Source organism: Ciona intestinalis, chromosome 10, assembly GCF_000224145.3.
Source record: "Ciona intestinalis chromosome 10, KH, whole genome shotgun sequence".
Lineage (NCBI taxonomy): Eukaryota > Metazoa > Chordata > Ascidiacea > Phlebobranchia > Cionidae > Ciona > Ciona intestinalis.
Genome location: NC_020175.2, coordinates 288,874 through 306,810, shown reverse-complemented (window position 1 = coordinate 306,810; position 17,937 = coordinate 288,874). Strand labels below are relative to the sequence as shown.

At 34.8% G+C, this 17,937-nt stretch overlaps 2 protein-coding genes across 3 annotated transcripts; one reads left to right on the top strand and one right to left on the bottom strand.

The window, feature by feature from the left end:
- Positions 1-10,009: 10,009 nt before the first annotated feature.
- LOC101241979 (uronyl 2-sulfotransferase-like) lies at positions 10,010-13,367 on the top strand. 2 transcript variants are annotated; one of them, XM_026836264.1, is made up of 7 exons: positions 10,010-10,098; positions 10,448-10,524; positions 10,607-10,751; positions 11,129-11,229; positions 11,977-12,096; positions 12,672-12,712; positions 12,893-13,367. In XM_026836264.1, the coding sequence occupies exons 1-7, from the start codon at positions 10,048-10,050 to the stop codon at positions 13,048-13,050; spliced, it is 693 nt and encodes a 230-aa protein (XP_026692065.1). In that variant the 5' UTR covers positions 10,010-10,047; the 3' UTR covers positions 13,051-13,367. The 2 variants fall into 2 exon arrangements, with proteins under 2 accessions (XP_026692065.1, XP_026692066.1); XM_026836265.1 differs by having other exon boundaries at positions 10,028-10,103.
- Positions 12,896-17,250, bottom strand: LOC100177990 (persulfide dioxygenase ETHE1, mitochondrial). The gene is made up of 8 exons (XM_002127891.4): positions 17,134-17,250; positions 16,689-16,778; positions 16,431-16,485; positions 15,995-16,143; positions 15,526-15,655; positions 15,112-15,201; positions 14,759-14,875; positions 12,896-13,877 (listed from the first exon to the last, which is right to left on the bottom strand). Exons 1-8 carry the CDS (start codon positions 17,161-17,163, stop codon positions 13,834-13,836), a joined length of 705 nt encoding a protein of 234 aa, XP_002127927.1. The 5' UTR covers positions 17,164-17,250; the 3' UTR covers positions 12,896-13,833.
- Positions 17,251-17,937: the final 687 nt, after the last annotated feature.

The following is a 17,937-nucleotide window of genomic DNA, read 5'->3' as shown; positions in this document are numbered from 1 at the left end:
TATCCGGGAGGATTATGGAAGCCATAGTTCAATGTCGACTACCCAGTGTTTCAGCTTACACACACACTGGTTGGGTAAACATAAACATCCTAAACACAATTAATACAAAGAAAACTAACATCATTCATCAGCTTGATACGACATTATTAAAGTTGACCCAACGCAAGTGGGGCTGCGTGGGCTGGAGTTTATACCAACATAATATTACATTGTATATTATATCAGGATGGAGTAAGATAAGGCGCTGAGACATATTCCATCCTTTTAAAGTGTGGCATTTGGTAGTAAATTAAGAATATTTGCAGAATTATATAAGTGTAACCCAGCGACTAGCGTTGATAAGTTTTTAAAACACAATCAGGAAAATTGGATTTATGTGCTAAATACTGAAGGTAACCCATCTCACCCCACAGTACTATAAGATGTGCCATGCGAATATTAATATTTTTATACTTTTCTATAGCAAAGACAAACTAAAATATAACTTTGTGGTCGTAGAATATAACATAAGTTAACCGGAAAAATTAACAAAAAAAAATACATGAGAAGTTTATTAGTGCACAATGCACGAGTATGTAACTCGCAATACTAGACAAGGCATGTATAGAACACAACATGATTTGATCAAAATCCCACGGTTCATACGGAAGGAAATTATACAACATTACAACGCATCTACAACGTTGTCGTAGTGTCGCTGATCATGTTGCCACACTGAACTCTATCAGTCAAAGAATTTAGACTTGGTCAATACTTTTGTGTGAAATTCCCAAAATTAAAACGCAATTTTGTAATTGTTTCACGAGCAAAATATAAGCACTTTGTATATACAGTACTTGGTATGGGATGATAATATAATGTGGGGTAAAATTGATAAAATAGCACATAGTATCCCATATTTCCTAGTCGTGTTTTTAACAATTAACAAAGCCCTTTTAAAGTTCTGGAAATACGGGTATAGAATATACTTTATTTACTACCAAGTATGACGATAAAGAGAAATTAAATTAAACATGGACCATCTTACCCCAACTATACGCATTAGAAATGTAGTGTATTTGTTATGCGATAAAAACGTTTTAGTCAATACGTAGATATGTACCTGAAACAACTGAAGCCAGCGCTGCAATTAGTAACCAAAGCATCGTCTTCGTGTCGTTCAAATGAAACTTCGGCAAAAGAAACTCCAAATACGTAGGTGGAGCAAAATACGTAGGTGGAATCTTTAATTAATTGCTACAGACTAAAACTAGAAAACCAGAACTGAAATTTAGAAAAACACAACTTACAAAGTGATTAGCGAAACGCCCACGCCCATGCCACAGTAACGAGCAGCGTGGTAGTGCAGTTAATGAAATAAAAATGCGATAAGCAGTACTGATTACATAAATTACGCAGCTTTTAAATCTAAAACAACAAAAAAATCGTAAAAAACTAGAAACCTAACGTTAAAATTTACAAAAATTGATTTTTCACTTAATTGTGACGAATCGGTACGTCATAATTGATAATTTATTAGCCATAGATATATTGGCATTCATTAATATTTATACAGCATAAAGCTAAAATAGCCGTCTTAAGCTTAATCCTGCACAATTTAATTTACTGACCCGCTCCTACCAAGCGTACCTACAGGTCTGAATAAACTCAACTAAAAACACCAATACAGCACTATTTTAACTTGACAGCTAAAGTGGAAAATCCGTTCTCTTCCCTAAGTGTGGTCGAAGCAAGTATCGCCTTGCTGTTGCGCGCTGCCGATCGAAACGCGCGCTCAAAAAAGGCGAGGAACGAGTTTAAATAATTTATGGAACGCGACAGACAGATGGCAATTATGACTGCACAACGCGCGTCTATTTAAGCGTAGGCACGCACAAGCGGCTACATAACAGTTTAGTTGGACAGAAAAGTAAAACGATTATTTTCGGCTTTTCTATGTTTAAATACATCGTTTTAAAATACACACAAAAGAAATTAAATGATTCTACACACCCTTACGATACACTAAGGCGATTAACCTATATTTTAAATAGTCATCGTAGATAGATACAATGTTCACAGCAAAATGTGATTACAAGTATTTTATGGATCTATGTTTTGTAAGCAAATACCACAATCAGAATTTTTATTCTACTTTTTTTTTAATCTAAATTCATTTCTCAATCCGCCACGGTCAACTTTGCAAAAAAGATCGCCTAATTTGTAGCAAGGTTTTTAATTGGTTCACAGTATTTTGCTTCTGTAATTTGAAACTAGTTTTATTGGTAAAATAGCATAAAGTAAGGTGGGGTAAGATGAGACACCTTTCATTTTATTTTTTCGTCCCATTTGGTAGTATAAAAAGAAAATTTAAAGAATTATAAAAGCGTATATCTGTACGACTCCAATTGACCGCTGTTAAATGTTTAAAACATGTTATTTGGTTATTATGCGCTAAAGATGTCCTACCACATATTCCTCATAATTTTTGGAGAATTTCGTTTGAGAACTTTTGAGAAAATTATTTTTACGCGGGGTTCACCCAAAACCATGAACGTATTTTAACATTATTAAACCATAATAAACTTAAATCAAGATTTAAAAAATCTTTATTGTACTTTACATTAATTTTATATTAATTATTTTGCATTGTTGATTTTCGTTCATCCTGATCTAAACCACCAGTGAATCGAAATTACGTGGCACACGCAAACCAAAAGAGCTATTTTACAAAACAAGTTTACATAACTATTCAAAGACATGTATTGAATTAAACAATTTTTTACACATTTTATTGAGTTACCTAATATCCGCAGACAGACACGGTAATGCCAACGTTGTTTTTATAACCGTCTGTATAAAAGTGACAATTTATCATCACGTGCTGCAGTTTATGATATTTCTATAGAACCGTTACGTCATCGTCACCCGCACCGGCGACAGGAAACCCGTAGATGCATTGCAATGCGTGGATATTGTTAGTGCCCTTAGATCCCATGGGAGATGGGCCGTAATGAGTTCATTTACCCGACGAGCAATGCGCAGTGTATCTATAGGCCTCTCCAATGATCATATATTGAGATATTGATTTAAAAATGATCAATTAAAAGAGTTCTCATAATAGGAAAACGCCGCCGGATTGAAAAATGATGACTTTCCATGTGAAGCGTATATTGTTCTGTGGGGTAAGATGGGACACATTAGGCACATAATATCCAAGTATCCAGATCGTGTTTTAAACAAATAACAACGGTCTATAGGAGTCACGAGGACACAGTTTAATAATTCTTTGATTTTGTATGTTTATTACTAAAAAAGACAAAAAAACTAGAATGAAAAATATCCTCCAACTTCCCCTACCTTACTGTATATATCCGCCATATATACACTTCAAAACAAAGAATGATATATATTTTACAAACAATAAATGATATATAATTTGTTTGTTCGATTTGAAACAGTTCGGTAAACGAAATACATGTGAACTTCCAAGCTTGAAACATCATACTTAAAATATATTTAATACCACACTTTGTAAAGTTTAGTAAAAGCACGCACAACATTTTAAGAATGTTTCGAATGCCTTAAACAGAAACCATTAAGTTCAACGGTTAGAAGTGCTTTTTTAAGATAAATAATTGATTTTTTAATTTAATCACAAAGCGGTGGCCAAAGTTAGACTTAATTGAGGAAATCGTAACAACCCGCGTGAGAATATCCGTTCACCACATGTTGTAACGTCAGGTGGTCGGTGTGACTGTAACCGTCCTATTGGCGCTATTATTATCAGCCAACACCTGCTGTATGAGGATACTGGAATAATATCTGATATATTCTATATGACTATTGGGTAAGAGGGCCATCGTGACCGGTAACACATAATATATCATATAGTAGGGTGGGGGAAAATGGGACACCTTTAGCACATATATACAAATATTCTGATCTTGTTTTAAACAATTAACAACGGTCTATGGGAGTCGTGAGGATTTAGTTTTATAATTCTTTGAATGTTCTTTGTTTACTATTAAATAGGACGAGAAAATAGAGTTAAAAGGTGTCCCATCTTTCCCCACCCTACTCTACTTCCCAATCGTGTTTTTGACAAGAAACAGCGATGCCTTGGAGTCGTGAAGATACGGTTATATAATTCTGTAAATATTTGTTGTTATTGCGAAATGAGTACAAGTTGTTTGCATTCATTCTATAAACAAGATAGTAGATACTATATTTTTGCAAATCACAAATATAGCATGTAACGTTCTAAAAAATTCTGTAACGGAAAAATAAATTATATGTTCGAAGATTTAATTTTTAACTTGCTCTCTTTTTTAGGAAATTTAAGCAATTATATAACCATATCCTCACGCCTCTAAAATAACGTTGGTAATTGTTAAATATAAGTTTGGGAAATATTACGTGTTAACTGTATGTATATATATATATCTTACATCGACACTAATGTATTCGTGTTAAAATAAAATACAAAACAAAATCCTTGCACAATACGATATAGCAGGAACTTTAGCTGAATAACAGTTATCAATTAAAAGATCAACTTCTACCGTCGTTGGGACGCGGACTAAAAACGCTTGGAAACAAAAACGTTGTTCTTATATATTAATATACCAACCGTATTATGACGACATAACCGACACGGCGTACCTGTGTGAATTTAATAACATTTCGTGACGTCATTGCGTGACATCATTCAATGACGTAAATGAAGGAAAATCATTTCTAACGATAACGATACGACGAATAAATTAAGTTTAAATGAATGAAAGAATGAATGAATGTAACTTATTTCTCGCAAAACAAATACAGTCGTTATAACACATGTGTTCTATTTCATACAACTTAAACGTTAACCCATAGGATCACCGAGTTGGCATTTTTAGGTCATTAATTATAACATATAGTAATAAAACTGGGCTAAACCTGGTACACAAGTGCCTTTTGCTGATATCTATCTAACTACATTACGTCTCACGTTATGCGATTAATATATAACAACTGCTACTGACTGCAACCATTTTTCTAAACCTATGAACATTGAAACTTGCTTACACACGCAACCCAAAGCTTTAATCTATCAACATGTGTATAAACATATCTTTAGCGTGTAAACAACGTTGTCCACCAAGCATTCCTCACAATAAAGGTGCAACAAGTCGCCTCCAGTAAAAGCAAGTGCTATTAACTCAATAAACGAAATGCGTAGGTCGAATTCTCAATTCGCTAAGCATAAAAGTTTTCGCCGCTTCACTACGACCCATGCTACCTAGGTTTTCCAATATGTGGAAAAAGTTCGAACCGTTATGAGAATAAGCCGGAACTCCAGATAAGAGCGACCCGCTGATAATGGCTGGCTTATTAAATTAAATTAAACAAAACAAGATGATTTGAAATCCAATATGGCGGCACTTATTCGATTGAAATTTCTCCAATGCGTCAACAATGGAAAAATGTTGACAGATATTGCTTTGGAATTGCCAATCATTAAATTCGGTTTCGTTTCACGTTTATATTAGTTTGTTGTGCAGGTGTATATGTACACCATGGCTTGAACTAAAATTCTACACTTTAAATGCATCTTATATAAATGAGAAATTGAACTGCCTTGAAACTTAACTAATGCCTGTAAATGTTTCGGACAGCAACTTGGTGGGCAGTAACCTATTTTGCTGTAAATTGACTATATCTGGGTGCTAAGCTGGTGACCATCGGTGTAAAAGAGGTTACCATTCAACAATTTACTGCCCAAAACATCAGCTGTCCAACATCTAGATCAAAAATATGCTTGCTTCCAGACTCAAGTGCTCTAGTGAAGCGAAAGTGAACGTGCACTGTAGTTGGTTTTTGAATAATAGAAAACTTGACTTTACGTTCAAGAGTCACTTTCAATAGAGAATGGTGCTTGCCGTCTGCTTGCTTGTTGCGTCATTTAAAATTCGATTGATTTTTATGAAGTTTTTGGCGAACCATTTAAAGTTTAGAATAAAATGCAAAGTACAATATTGTCCCGTATACACGAAGTATGACATCATTTGTTTATCGATTCTTTTATCGAATGTAAACTAATATACTATAGCCATACAAGCCCAACAAATCAAATATAGTAGGGTGGGGGAAGATGGGACACACTTTCGTTCTATTTTCTCGGTCCATTTGTTAGTAAACAAAGAACCTTCAAAGAATTATTAAACCGCATTCTCACGACTTCCACAGACCGTTGTTGAATGTTTAAAACACAATTGGGATATTTGTATATTATGTGCTAAAAGTGTCCCATCACCCCCACCCTACTATATGATTAGAACAAAGACATTCAAGCAAGCATAATATTTTACAACCGGGCGCAACAAAACTACACCCAAGTTACATCTACTGATCTTCATTTAATTTTTCAATTTGTCAGAGTAATTGACTTAAATTAACTTAAATATAATTTGCCCATCATCACGGGGGTAGCAACCCTAGCCTTATTGCCGTGTTCTGCAAAGGATTTACTTTTAACTACAGCAAGTTGCGATGCCTACATGTTTACTATTCTTTATGTTCTATTTTCGGTTAAATATTTTTCGTTACCCACCAAGAACCAAACTAAATTGATCTGGCACCACCTGCTTTGAAATACTACTCGAGAGCGCCACCATACGACGTACGATTTTTTGAGCTACCACGATGAATTTGCGGATCTCGGTGCTCGAGGATTAGATGTAACTTGTTTATCCTCGCGTGGTAGGAAAATGACAACCGGTATAACACGGGTGTTCTGTTTCATCACCTAGTGCCCGCTTACGAGTTACCAGGTATGTAACTTTGTGAGTGGTCGTTTTGGGGGATTTATATTTATTGTTTTATGTGTGGCTGATAATTTGGACAACCCATTAGTGACCACTGGGTTGGAACAATTGCCGTTAAGTTGCCCAAGGACACATACGCTCACAATGGTAGCAGCGACGAGCCTTGAACCCATTACCTCTTAGAGACGTGCACTCTAACCAACGGCGCTAGGGCACCACACGTTGTTTTCCTGCTTAAGTACTGCATTGTGCTTCCGAAAGGTGTCGTATGTTACAGCAATTGAAACACCAATAATAACCTAAGCAACTACAAAAGTAAAACAAATTGTGGTTTTAGTGTTAATGTAAAAGGAGCCTTAATTGATTGTATTTGAAATTCACTTCATGTATTAGCCATGCAATTATAGCGCTAGAATATAAGACTTACCAGTTTTACAGCGTATAAATTATTCCCACACCACTGTCGAGTCGCACGTGCCATAAAAGGGAACTGCTCGACCTAAACTATCACGCAATAGTTTCGAATGGGGTGGGGTAAAATGGGACTTCTTTTATTCTCGTCCCATTTGGTAGTAAACAAAGAGTAGTATAACCGTATCCCCACGACTCGGAAATAATGATTCTAATTGTTCAAAACACGACCAGGGAAATATGGGATGTTATGTGCTAACGGTATGCATCATATCCCACAAAAGTACTGTATCTACTTTCGTTACAGCTTTAAATATTTGAGCAATTAATATTACCTTCCGGTTTCGTGTAATAAGATCGCTTGTACGCGAATCCTGATGTATTACTACATAAAGAATATTATTGAATATCCAAACGTATATGAGTGCTGAACAAACGAATGATAGTCGAGTTGAAATATACGCAAGTTAGTTTTTCTGTCAGCAACATTTAAATTTCGGTCTGTCAGCAAGTTTTTGCCATTTGCAAAGATTTAAGACCATTGTGACTTATATATTATAGTAGGATGGGGGAAGATGGGACACCTTTAGCACATAATATCCTAATATCCTAATCGTGTTTAAAACAACGGTCTATGGGAGTTGTTAGCATTCGTTGGTATAATTCTTTAAATGTTCTTTGTTTACTACCAAATAGGACGAGAAAATAAAATGAAAAGTTGTCCCATTTTCTCCCACCTTACTATATTTAAAAATCTTATATTTTTAACAGAATTTGAAGGAACCTTATTTACTATTGCGTTCATGTAGGTTGCAGGTATATTTGATGATACAGCTCTTGAGCGAGTTTAGATGGCCGAAATCATCGTTACTTATAGGCGCCCACGAAGTAACATATCGCTTTGTCTAAATTTTATTCTTAAACTCTTGATCGTGTGCTGTGTATTATGGGCTGTCTTTGGTGCAAAGGAACGAATTCTGTCCAGATTAGTTTCCAATGTTCAATATAACGGTATGTGGTGTTGGAAAAAAATCGTATCCTCAAGATTCTCGTATATAGACCGTTGGTAATTGTATAAAACACGATCAGGATATTTGGATATTGTGTGCTAAAGGTGTCTCCTTTTCACCCACCCTACAATATATTCATATTTAAATCATAGAAAAGGTCAAAATACACCAGAAAAGGAGATTTGGTACAACGGATCGCTGAGCGTCAACACTATAGGTAGTCACATCACCAAGATCTAAAAAAAATTTTTAATTGATTTTATATTATGGTATATTGGGGTAAGATGGTCCATGCTTCCGTTCTCGTTCACCTTCCCATTTGATATTAAACAAAGAATATTTTAGAAATATATGCACGTATCTTCATGAATTGAAAATAATGTTGGTAAAATCACGATAAGGAAATATGGAATATGCTGATGTGCTAACATCTCATCCTGATGTTATACAACAGCACTAATGCATTCGTAACAAACTAGAACTGTAAAATCCATGGTTATGTGTTGTTTCCCTTCCCTACTTCACAATAAGATTAAGAGCAAAAAAGTAAATAAATAAAACCAATAAGACAACATAAATTATCAAGTACAATATAACAGAATATTATTGTTCGTTTTGTTTTATAAACAACATTCATGAAATAAAATACACATTTTACCAAAAGTGTTCACAATTCCATGCAATTTAAACTGTTATTGACTTCGTGTTTCAACGTCATGCCTGTTATTTAAAAAGGAAATAAACAAAACAATGCCGAGTAATTTGTGAGCAATATATAACGATATATAATGTTGCAGTTCTGTATGATTAATTACGTATCCTGCTTCTATGTTTAATTACATTTCCACCGTTGATACAAAACGCAGCTGCCAGCAGTAATTTATATACTGTCCGTACTATACAAGCAGTTGTGTTCATTATGAAACGTAAAATAGCAACAGGGTTTCTGCTGTTGTTAGCATTATGTGTTATGTTTCAAGTAACGAAGCTGGGAAACAAGGAATGTCAAAGTAAGAAATATAAATTTAGGAAAATATGCATCACAGCTATTTGGAGCAACTGCTGTGTAATTAGTTTAGTTTATTATATGAAAGTTACAAAATACATAATAAAAGTAGTACATGGTACTATGAGATAAGACGGGACACCTTTAGCACAAAATGTCCAAATGTTTTGATCGTGTTTTAAACAATTAGCAACGGTCTATGGGAGTCGTGGGGATATAGTTTTATATTTCTTCGAATGTCTTTGTTTGCTACCAAATGGGAAGAGAAAATTAGAGCAAAAGATGTATCATCTTCCCCCTACTAGTATCACAAGTATAGAAAATAGTCGTGCTACACATAACATATACAACTGGTAAGCTGGTACAAGATGTATGAAACAGAACCCCGCGTTATAACGTCTGCCGTTGCCTTGCCACGTAAGGATAAAACAAGTTACATATACAACCATTCATTAAACACACAGCGTTATATTTCCTTCTAAGCAGGCACAATGCGTATAAAATAAACTGTCATTGGCCTAGCGCCTTGTCATGCAAGGATAAACAAGTTGTTTTCATTTAATGACAACATTTGTGTTTCCTTTTATAAGAAAGCTTTAGCACGTTGCCAATAACAACAAGGGTGCTCGACGACCAAAGCTCCAAGATATCTCAATTCGAGATCCCTATTGACGTAACCATGACGTCATCAACGTTAGACCGGAAGTACCCGGTCATGACGTCAGTGAAAGATGGTACAAAAGCAGTGGTATATAACAGAGTACCGAAGTGCGGAAGTACCTCGTTGTTGGACGCTCTTCGTGTATTAAGTAAAAAGTTAAACTTCCATCTGATGTCGGTGAATTATCCGACTTTGGAGGAAAACGTGACCTTTAATGTTCAGGTGAGGTAAATGCACCCTATTCTTTACATAAACTAAAAGTACAATAAAAATACATGCACCCTATGCTCTTTCTTGAAGAACAAATGAATGAATGTAAATTTATCCTCGCATGGTGGAGCAAGAACGTTATAACACTGGTGTTCTGTTTTATACACCTTATGCCCACCTTGGAGTCAACAACGTATATATGTCACCTTGTTGGTAATTTATAAGAAAACAGGACGTGTTATAGAACTAGTCTCATTTTCCCGTAACGCGAGGATTAATAAATACACCCATTCGTTCGTTCATTCTTTAATTAAAACTATAATGTTGCTTTCTTTAAATTATTTCCAATTCTTTTCAACAGAAAGAAATCGCCGGGATGTTGAGATTCCAAAAAAACGTTATTTATTCCCGACATCTTCGATTCTTTGATATAGAAACGTAATTACGTAACTGCCCATTCAAGTTTAAACCATTACCTACATCGATGTCTGAAAACATGACTTTACGAACTGTTTTGCAGCTTCGGGTTTGGGACCCCAATTTACATCAATATTATACGGGACCCAATTGATCGGTTCGTCTCGCATTATTATTACAGCAGGCATGGATTTGTGAAGAATAATGGGACAGTAAAAGTAGAATGGAGGCGGAGTGTTAATGATTTGGTTGGTAATTATAGAATGGACCACGGCCTATATCGGCCAATTATTCCTAAGTATAAAGACCGTGTATGGCCGAATTAGTTCACAATTTTCCTGTGGCACGCGTTGGCGTGATACAGTAGGGTGGTGGGGGAGATTTTACATTTTTCATTCTATTTTATTGATCCATTTAGTAGTAAAATTTTATTTAAAACTATGCAACTGAATTTGTGAAGACTTTTGGTTGGTTTGGTCATTTAAATCCTTGTGGGTGGGAACTTAAATGACTTATCCATGGTTGCTACTCTCATAGTGGAGATTTTTTAATCTATGCCTATGGCATTGTCGCGATAAACAGAATGCATTTATCTGATTTTTAACATAACGTGGTGTCTATACAGACTTTGGACGAATGTATGAAACAAGACGTTGACAAATGCATCCAAGAAAATAACAATGGATCAGCACTGCGTTATTTCTGTGGCAACCACCCTGTATGTAGGTAGGAGGTTTATAATATTTACCAGATGCTGATACAGCGCTTCGTAACCTTTACTATTATGACACTTTTGCCGGAAAGTCTCGACAATACGGCTTACCAGTGATATAAATTAACGAATGAATGTAAATTATTTATCCTCGCGTGATAAGGCAACAACAGCCGTTATAACACAAGTGTTTTTTTTTCTTTCACCTCGGGCCCGCTAATGTCTTACCACGTATGTAGCTTATTTTAGAAGTAGCAGGGTCAGGTCTCTAACTCGTGACCATTTTGGTTAGACGCAGGCGCCGAACGGAAAAAAAAACTCGTGCACATAGTCATAGACAGAGCTATGATTTTTACGAACGTTGCAACATGTAGGGCCACCAATTAGTTATGCGCTATTTCATAACCGGTTTACGGTTGAATGCAGGGTGTATATACCCTTGAAACACACGCCTCAGCGTTTGCTTTGGTAAATTCATTCCAAACAAAATATTCCACTTAGTAGAACTGCAACTGGAGAGTTTATTTAACTATCAGTCATTTTTCTAGCGCGAACATTATAAAATTTGGCGTTGCAGCGCATGCGCAGTAGCACCGGACTAAATATCAATTCCGGGACAATTTTATACGACATCACCGTATACTCGTTTAAATAAACGTTGTATGATCATTTTAAACTGGACGGAACGGAGATAGTTACGCTACAAAGGCCAACATACGACCACAAGTAACATAAACTGACAATCCACCATTTCTCCCCAGAAACTACAACAATATAAGTTTACACATAGCAATGTACAATGCAGCGAAATATTATACGACCGTCGGTTTGTTGGAGGAAATGGAAAACTCACTAAAGGTTTTGGAAGCTTTGCTACCGAGGTGAGACAAACAACTCACAGCACACGCTGTTACGAATAACACCTATTTATTCTCGTGTTAAGAAGATATAACAAAATTCTAAAGTAGGTTGAGGGAAAATCGGATTGAATTTTTCTGTTTACTACCAAATTAAACGGGAAAATTGAATGAAAAGGTGTCCCATCTTCCCCACACTACTATATAAATAACGTGTGTAAATATTTTTTGGATTGTTTTTATTTTCAAATGTATGGCTGACACATACACGACCACTGGGTTCTACCTTGTTACTCTTGTGGTAACATGAACCAGCGACAAGTCCTGAAGAACTGCGATAGTTTGACTCAATGCCGTTACATATTCACTACACAAAGCGCAAAACACACTACAGCGTGAGGCGGCAAACAGCGGTAGAAATACGACACCCGGGTTACAACTTAGGTCGGTTGCGCGCACTTATTAACAAAACATCAATTGTGTTGTTTTACAGAGCTATTTACTCTGTTGTTTTGTATATCCGCATGCCCGCGGCGAATGTCTTGGCACGCATTCCAAATTTCAGAAAACACAAATTTCATATATATGTCTGTTTACAGGTATTTTAAAGGAATTGCAGCAACCTTGCACGCTTCTAAAGGTGAGAATGCGCTAATAGATAATTAATGTAAACCTCATCGATATTGTGTGACTTTTTCTTGCAAGTCAAAATATCTATCCTTTTAAATGCGGGTTATTTATAACCTTTGCAATACAAATGCCCGTGAAACCACAATTCCATCCAAACAGTTTCGGTCCAATTTCACTCGTTTTTCCTTAGAAATCGAAGGCACCAAGACTTTGTATAAGAAGAAACCGTCCAAAGAAACGGAAACAAAACTGCGAAGGATTTTCGCATTTGAGATCGAGTTTTATCAGTTTGTGAGAGAAAGATTCCATCAACAATTATTTAAGTTAAGAAAGATGGGGAGACTGTAACTAGAAGCTGCCTGCTATAACTCGACAGTGAGCATGAGGGGCATGGATGTATCATGTGTGGTAGATATAGCGATCTATATTGTTACTCGACAGCGGGCATGATGTCCCGCTTATCTGAGTAAAACTCGTCAAAAACCAAACAAATTAAAATGAATCTGTAAATAATGTTAAATTTTACTTTATACAATACAGGGTACCTTAAAATACAATATAGGTTACATGGGTACACAATATATCAGCAACCTAACCTGGGTTGATAATAAAATTCAATTTGTCCTTGAAAAAGATATAGGGTTCAAATCTAAGGCAAGGGTGACGGAAACTTGTTTAAGAATTAAATAATCTACAAGTGCATGAAGGAAATGAATAAAAATACTCAAGCCAGTGGTTGTCAAATAGTTTGAAAAACTAAAAGGTTATTGTATATGGTTTTAACTTAAAGGTGAAAAAACATGAATTTTCTGCTTAAGTTTCAATACAAACGTAACATCCAAGTTTTACTTCTTACATTACTAAGCATAGTCTTTTTTTTAAACAGAAACGTTTCAGATGCGAATCGTGTATATATATATATATATTGAAACTTTAAAACCAGTTTTTGTAAAAACCAAACTTTAAAAACACTGGCTAGGATTAATAAATGAAAATACGTGTTAGATTTAGTAACTAGTGAACTAAATTAAGCATAGATTACAAACTACTTGTAACTAAGTGAAGAAAAATTGTGTCGTAAATATCAATAAAACTTTAAATGCAAATATGGTCATGAATACGGTGAACAGATTAATCTTGAATTCCACAAACTAAGTTGGCTGGAACTGAAACATCTGGAAAAAAAAGTTAAAATAATAAAACTAAGTGCAGTAGTGGTAATATTTGTTAATAGGTTTTAAGAAAAAAAGGATTTTCACAAAAAAAGAAAAGCTTATACAAAAATGATGATTTTTCCATTTGAATAAAAGACTAATGATGTCACCTTAGATGAAATATGTTATATCACACACTTGCACTATTTGTTGAACTTAAATTTATGTTTGTCAATTTTTGTGACATTTTATCCTGACAGCTTTTGCTAATTTTCTAATATTGTGCTTAAGGTGTTTGGACTTCGATTAACTTCGATATACGTTGTAGTATTATATGACATATTACATCTTTTCTGTAACGAAGATCCGTTTAATTTATACAGTAAGCATTTTTTGTTTTAGACGACCAATTTTTAAACAGTTACTAGGCTATAACTATTGTATAAAATATATTAGGAGTCAATTTCTAAACATAGATTAATGTGTGCCTGGTTAATATTTAATATGTTTGTATATTGACGTATTAAGGTAGAGTAAACACTATGGGAGTGAATTTAACTTTTATTACCAACTGCTAAGTTGTGGTACGTCTGCATTCTGCAAAAGTTACTCTCTATCTTGTGTTAGAGACACAATGTTGAACTCAAAATGTGTTTGACTTTAATATAAAGCCTACATTATAACTAAGCGAAATGTGTATAAAGTCACCATGTATATTGTTTATTGTGCAAAATATGAAATTTATATTAAACTTGGTTTGTGTTTTTGTGGGTTTAGCAGTCACACGTTTATCTGACACATTTTTTTCGAAACCATGTTTTTATAACGACTGTTGTTTTGCTGTTATTCCCCGTTTTTTTTTAAGTATTTAAACCTTCGCTATTGTATAAGTAGTCACTTACCTATTCTCTTGGGGTAAGCAAGGTTAAGATTGTCCATTATTTGCACAAACTCATCAACAGTTTTAGTTAATCGTGGATTGTAAAGTTTCTCTTCACCCACCGTTGTCACACTCATACCTTCAATATAAGACGTAATGTTAAGCTGGCTAGGGTGTCATGTCACCAAACAGAGACAAAGTATATTGCATTCACCACATTCATTAATGGGGTTCCCTGTGTTTGACAAATTATACTTAAAAATTAAATCCAAAACAATGAAATTAAACTACTTGTTTTGGCTATTTTATGGCCTGTGGGTGATTATATTTTTAACAATGTAGTAGCCAATTTATCAGAATCTTAGCAAACCTCACCTTTATAATCATGAGCTGGATAAAGTTTATAATCTGAAGGTAATGAGAATATTTTGCTGTGCACGGAGTTGTACAGAGTTTTCGCACAACCTAAGAATAATGAATGAATGTACATAATAACATATTGACTTTTTTTCTTATTTATTGTAACGTACGGCTGACAACTTGAAACCTAAAATAGTTGGTGTAATTGCTGTTAAAAAAAAAGTTGGTGTAATTGCTGTTAAAAAAAAGTTGGTGTAATTGCTGTTAAAAAAAAGTTGGTGTAATTGCTGTTAAAAAAAAGTTGGTGTAATTGCTGTTAAGTAATTTAACCTCTGGGTCAGAGAAAAAGGTGCTAACCAGCTTTCCCACGATGCCGAATAATAGCAAATTACAAAAACCTTCTGCACATAAGTGAAAGCATAGTCATACCTTGTTGAAAGTCAGTCCTTCCACAACCCCTTATAAGCAAAGCATCTCCAGTGAACACAACACGTTGGTCATGTAGAATATAAGTTGAACAACCATCTGTGTGACCGGGTGTGGACCTGCTTTCCATGGTCTATGGTGACAGGAATATGTGTGGTTATGTGTCTTGCACTTTTGCACATGGAATAGACATAATGCCAAATGATAGCATTGAGCTTTAAATCTATATCGGGGCTAGATAAAGGCTCGCTAACCAAATATGCAACTGACCGGACAACCCATTAACTTTGCTGCTATAGCAGTGACGGCAATGTTTCTGTTTTATGTGCCATTAATCACCCATTAAAGTTTGAAATCCCTTGAACTTTTGTTACAATTATATGAACGGCCCAGTCACTTTTACTTCAAAATCACTTATAATAAAAACTAGCAAAAAAGGTTATAAAAAATAATATTATGAAAGGCTACATACCAAGTTTCCAAATGAGAGTTTATCTCCATCTTTTAAATAAAGATCAGCTTTTCCACCACTATTTGCTCCCAACACCGATTTACAGTTTGGTAAAGTCTTCTTGATCTGACCGGTGCCAGTAACGTGGTCAGCATGAACATGCGTATTCACTGCAAAGAGTGTAACAAAGTTATTTATAGAACTGAATTTTGGGTCAAAAACCGAGCAAAAGCTTCCAGAAGCTCGATGATTATTCAACCACAAAAACAGGTTGTTAACATTTTAAACCACTTTATCAGTAAAATACATATAATAATACTAATTTTTGCAAGCAAAGCCTGATTGTATATTTGGAAACATTTTACAATAAAGAATTTTAACAAAATTTTACATCATCGTTATTATTAACAAATATTATATGTCTTGAAATAAATCATAAAAACCTGATAAAACTCACCTCCATATATTAGATTCAACCCAAGCTCATTCACAAGTTTTAAATCTCTTTCAACCTAAAATTTACACTTGTTTTTAACACTATATTTACAATTTATAACAACTATCATGAAAGGATGAATAAGTTAAAGTTACATTCACATTCTATTAATAAACACTTCTGTGACTAAGCATTGATGATCCATTAAAAACATTCTTTAAATTATCGGTTTAATTTTTAATTACTTTTATATTTCCAATAAAAACAAAATAAACTCACACATTCAAGTACAGGATCTATGATAATTGCTGCTTTGGTTTCAGCACAACCAAGCAAGTAAGTGTACGTGGAAGTGTCTTTGTCAAACAGCTGGAAATAATTGTACAATAATGTTATTAAATTTGCAAAGCATTATAATGATTATAACTGGCTGTGTGGCACAGTTGGTTGCAGCGCGTGCCTCTCGGCTTTTAACACAGAGGTTATGGGTTTAAGGCTCATCGTTGCTACTATTGTGGGCGTGTTCTTGGGCAGGACACTTAACGTCAATTGCGCCATACCTGTGGTCACTAATGAGTTGTCAGAACTACATTGGTGGTAAGTGGGCGCGAGGTGTATGAAACAGAATACTTGTGTTATAATGACTGTCATTTTCTGGCACGCAAAGATAAAGCAAACTTCATTTATACATTGCATAACTTTCATATTTTTATTTAACACTTACCTGACGAAATATGAGGTTGGATTTTGTCATTTTCAATGTAGGTTACTTCAAAACAGATATATATCTTGTAAAATTCTTAAATCTGTGCTACAAATTCTACACATTTAGTATTTGCTTTTATTGTTTAACTTTGCAGTAACTAAACAAACCTTATCTATCTAACATAAATACCGATAACTTTGTGCTGCATTCATTTTACTATTTACAGTAACTTATATAGAATACCTTAACCTGCCATTCAATGATAATAACATAGTGTTCACTTCACCAGTTTCTTATACTCGATATTGTTATGCAAAACATGACGTAGTCACGTACGCAGCATGACGAAGCATGACCTCAGATCATTTCGTGGAGGGGGAATCCCCATCAAAACATGAGTGACGAAAATTCCTGAAATATTTGCGACTTTCGAAATATATTTGAACACACCGAGCAACATAGCACGCACACAAGTTTAACATAAAAGTCAAATTTAATGTTTCATGTTTTAAATTATAGACTTCGTTACGACTGCAATTCTTTGTTTTTTATGATTTTAATTTTAAATAAACTGTAAAGGGTAGAATGCTTAAATTTCTTGCACCGAGCATGAGGTGTATGAATATATTATATGCCTGGTGTATAGGAAGACAAGCATGTTATAACTCGACAGTGAGCATGAGGTGTATGAATGCATCATGTGTGTCTGGTGTATAATAGGACACCCATGTTATAACACGACAGTGAACATAAGGTGTATGAATACACCATGTATGTCTGGTGTATAACAAGACACCCATGTTATAACTCGACAGTAAGCAT

Bases quoted from the DNA above. Each gene is read 5' to 3' on its own strand.
- LOC100177990 (XM_002127891.4), bottom strand. From the start codon at position 17,163: ATGACAAAATCCAACCTCATATTTCGTCAG. The intron at 16,779-17,133 runs GTAAGTGTTAAA...AATTATTTCCAG, and splicing joins CCAACCTCATATTTCGTCAG to CTGTTTGACAAAGACACTTC. The intron at 16,144-16,430 runs GTGAGTTTTATC...CACTCTTTGCAG, and splicing joins GTTGAATCTAATATATGGAG to TGAATACGCATGTTCATGCT.
- LOC101241979 (XM_026836264.1), top strand. From the start codon at position 10,048: ATGTCGGTGAATTATCCGACTTTGGAGGAAAACGTGACCTTTAATGTT. The intron at 10,099-10,447 runs GTGAGGTAAATG...TCTTTTCAACAG, and splicing joins ACGTGACCTTTAATGTTCAG to AAAGAAATCGCCGGGATGTT. The intron at 10,752-11,128 runs GTTGGTAATTAT...GTGTCTATACAG, and splicing joins GGCGGAGTGTTAATGATTTG to ACTTTGGACGAATGTATGAA.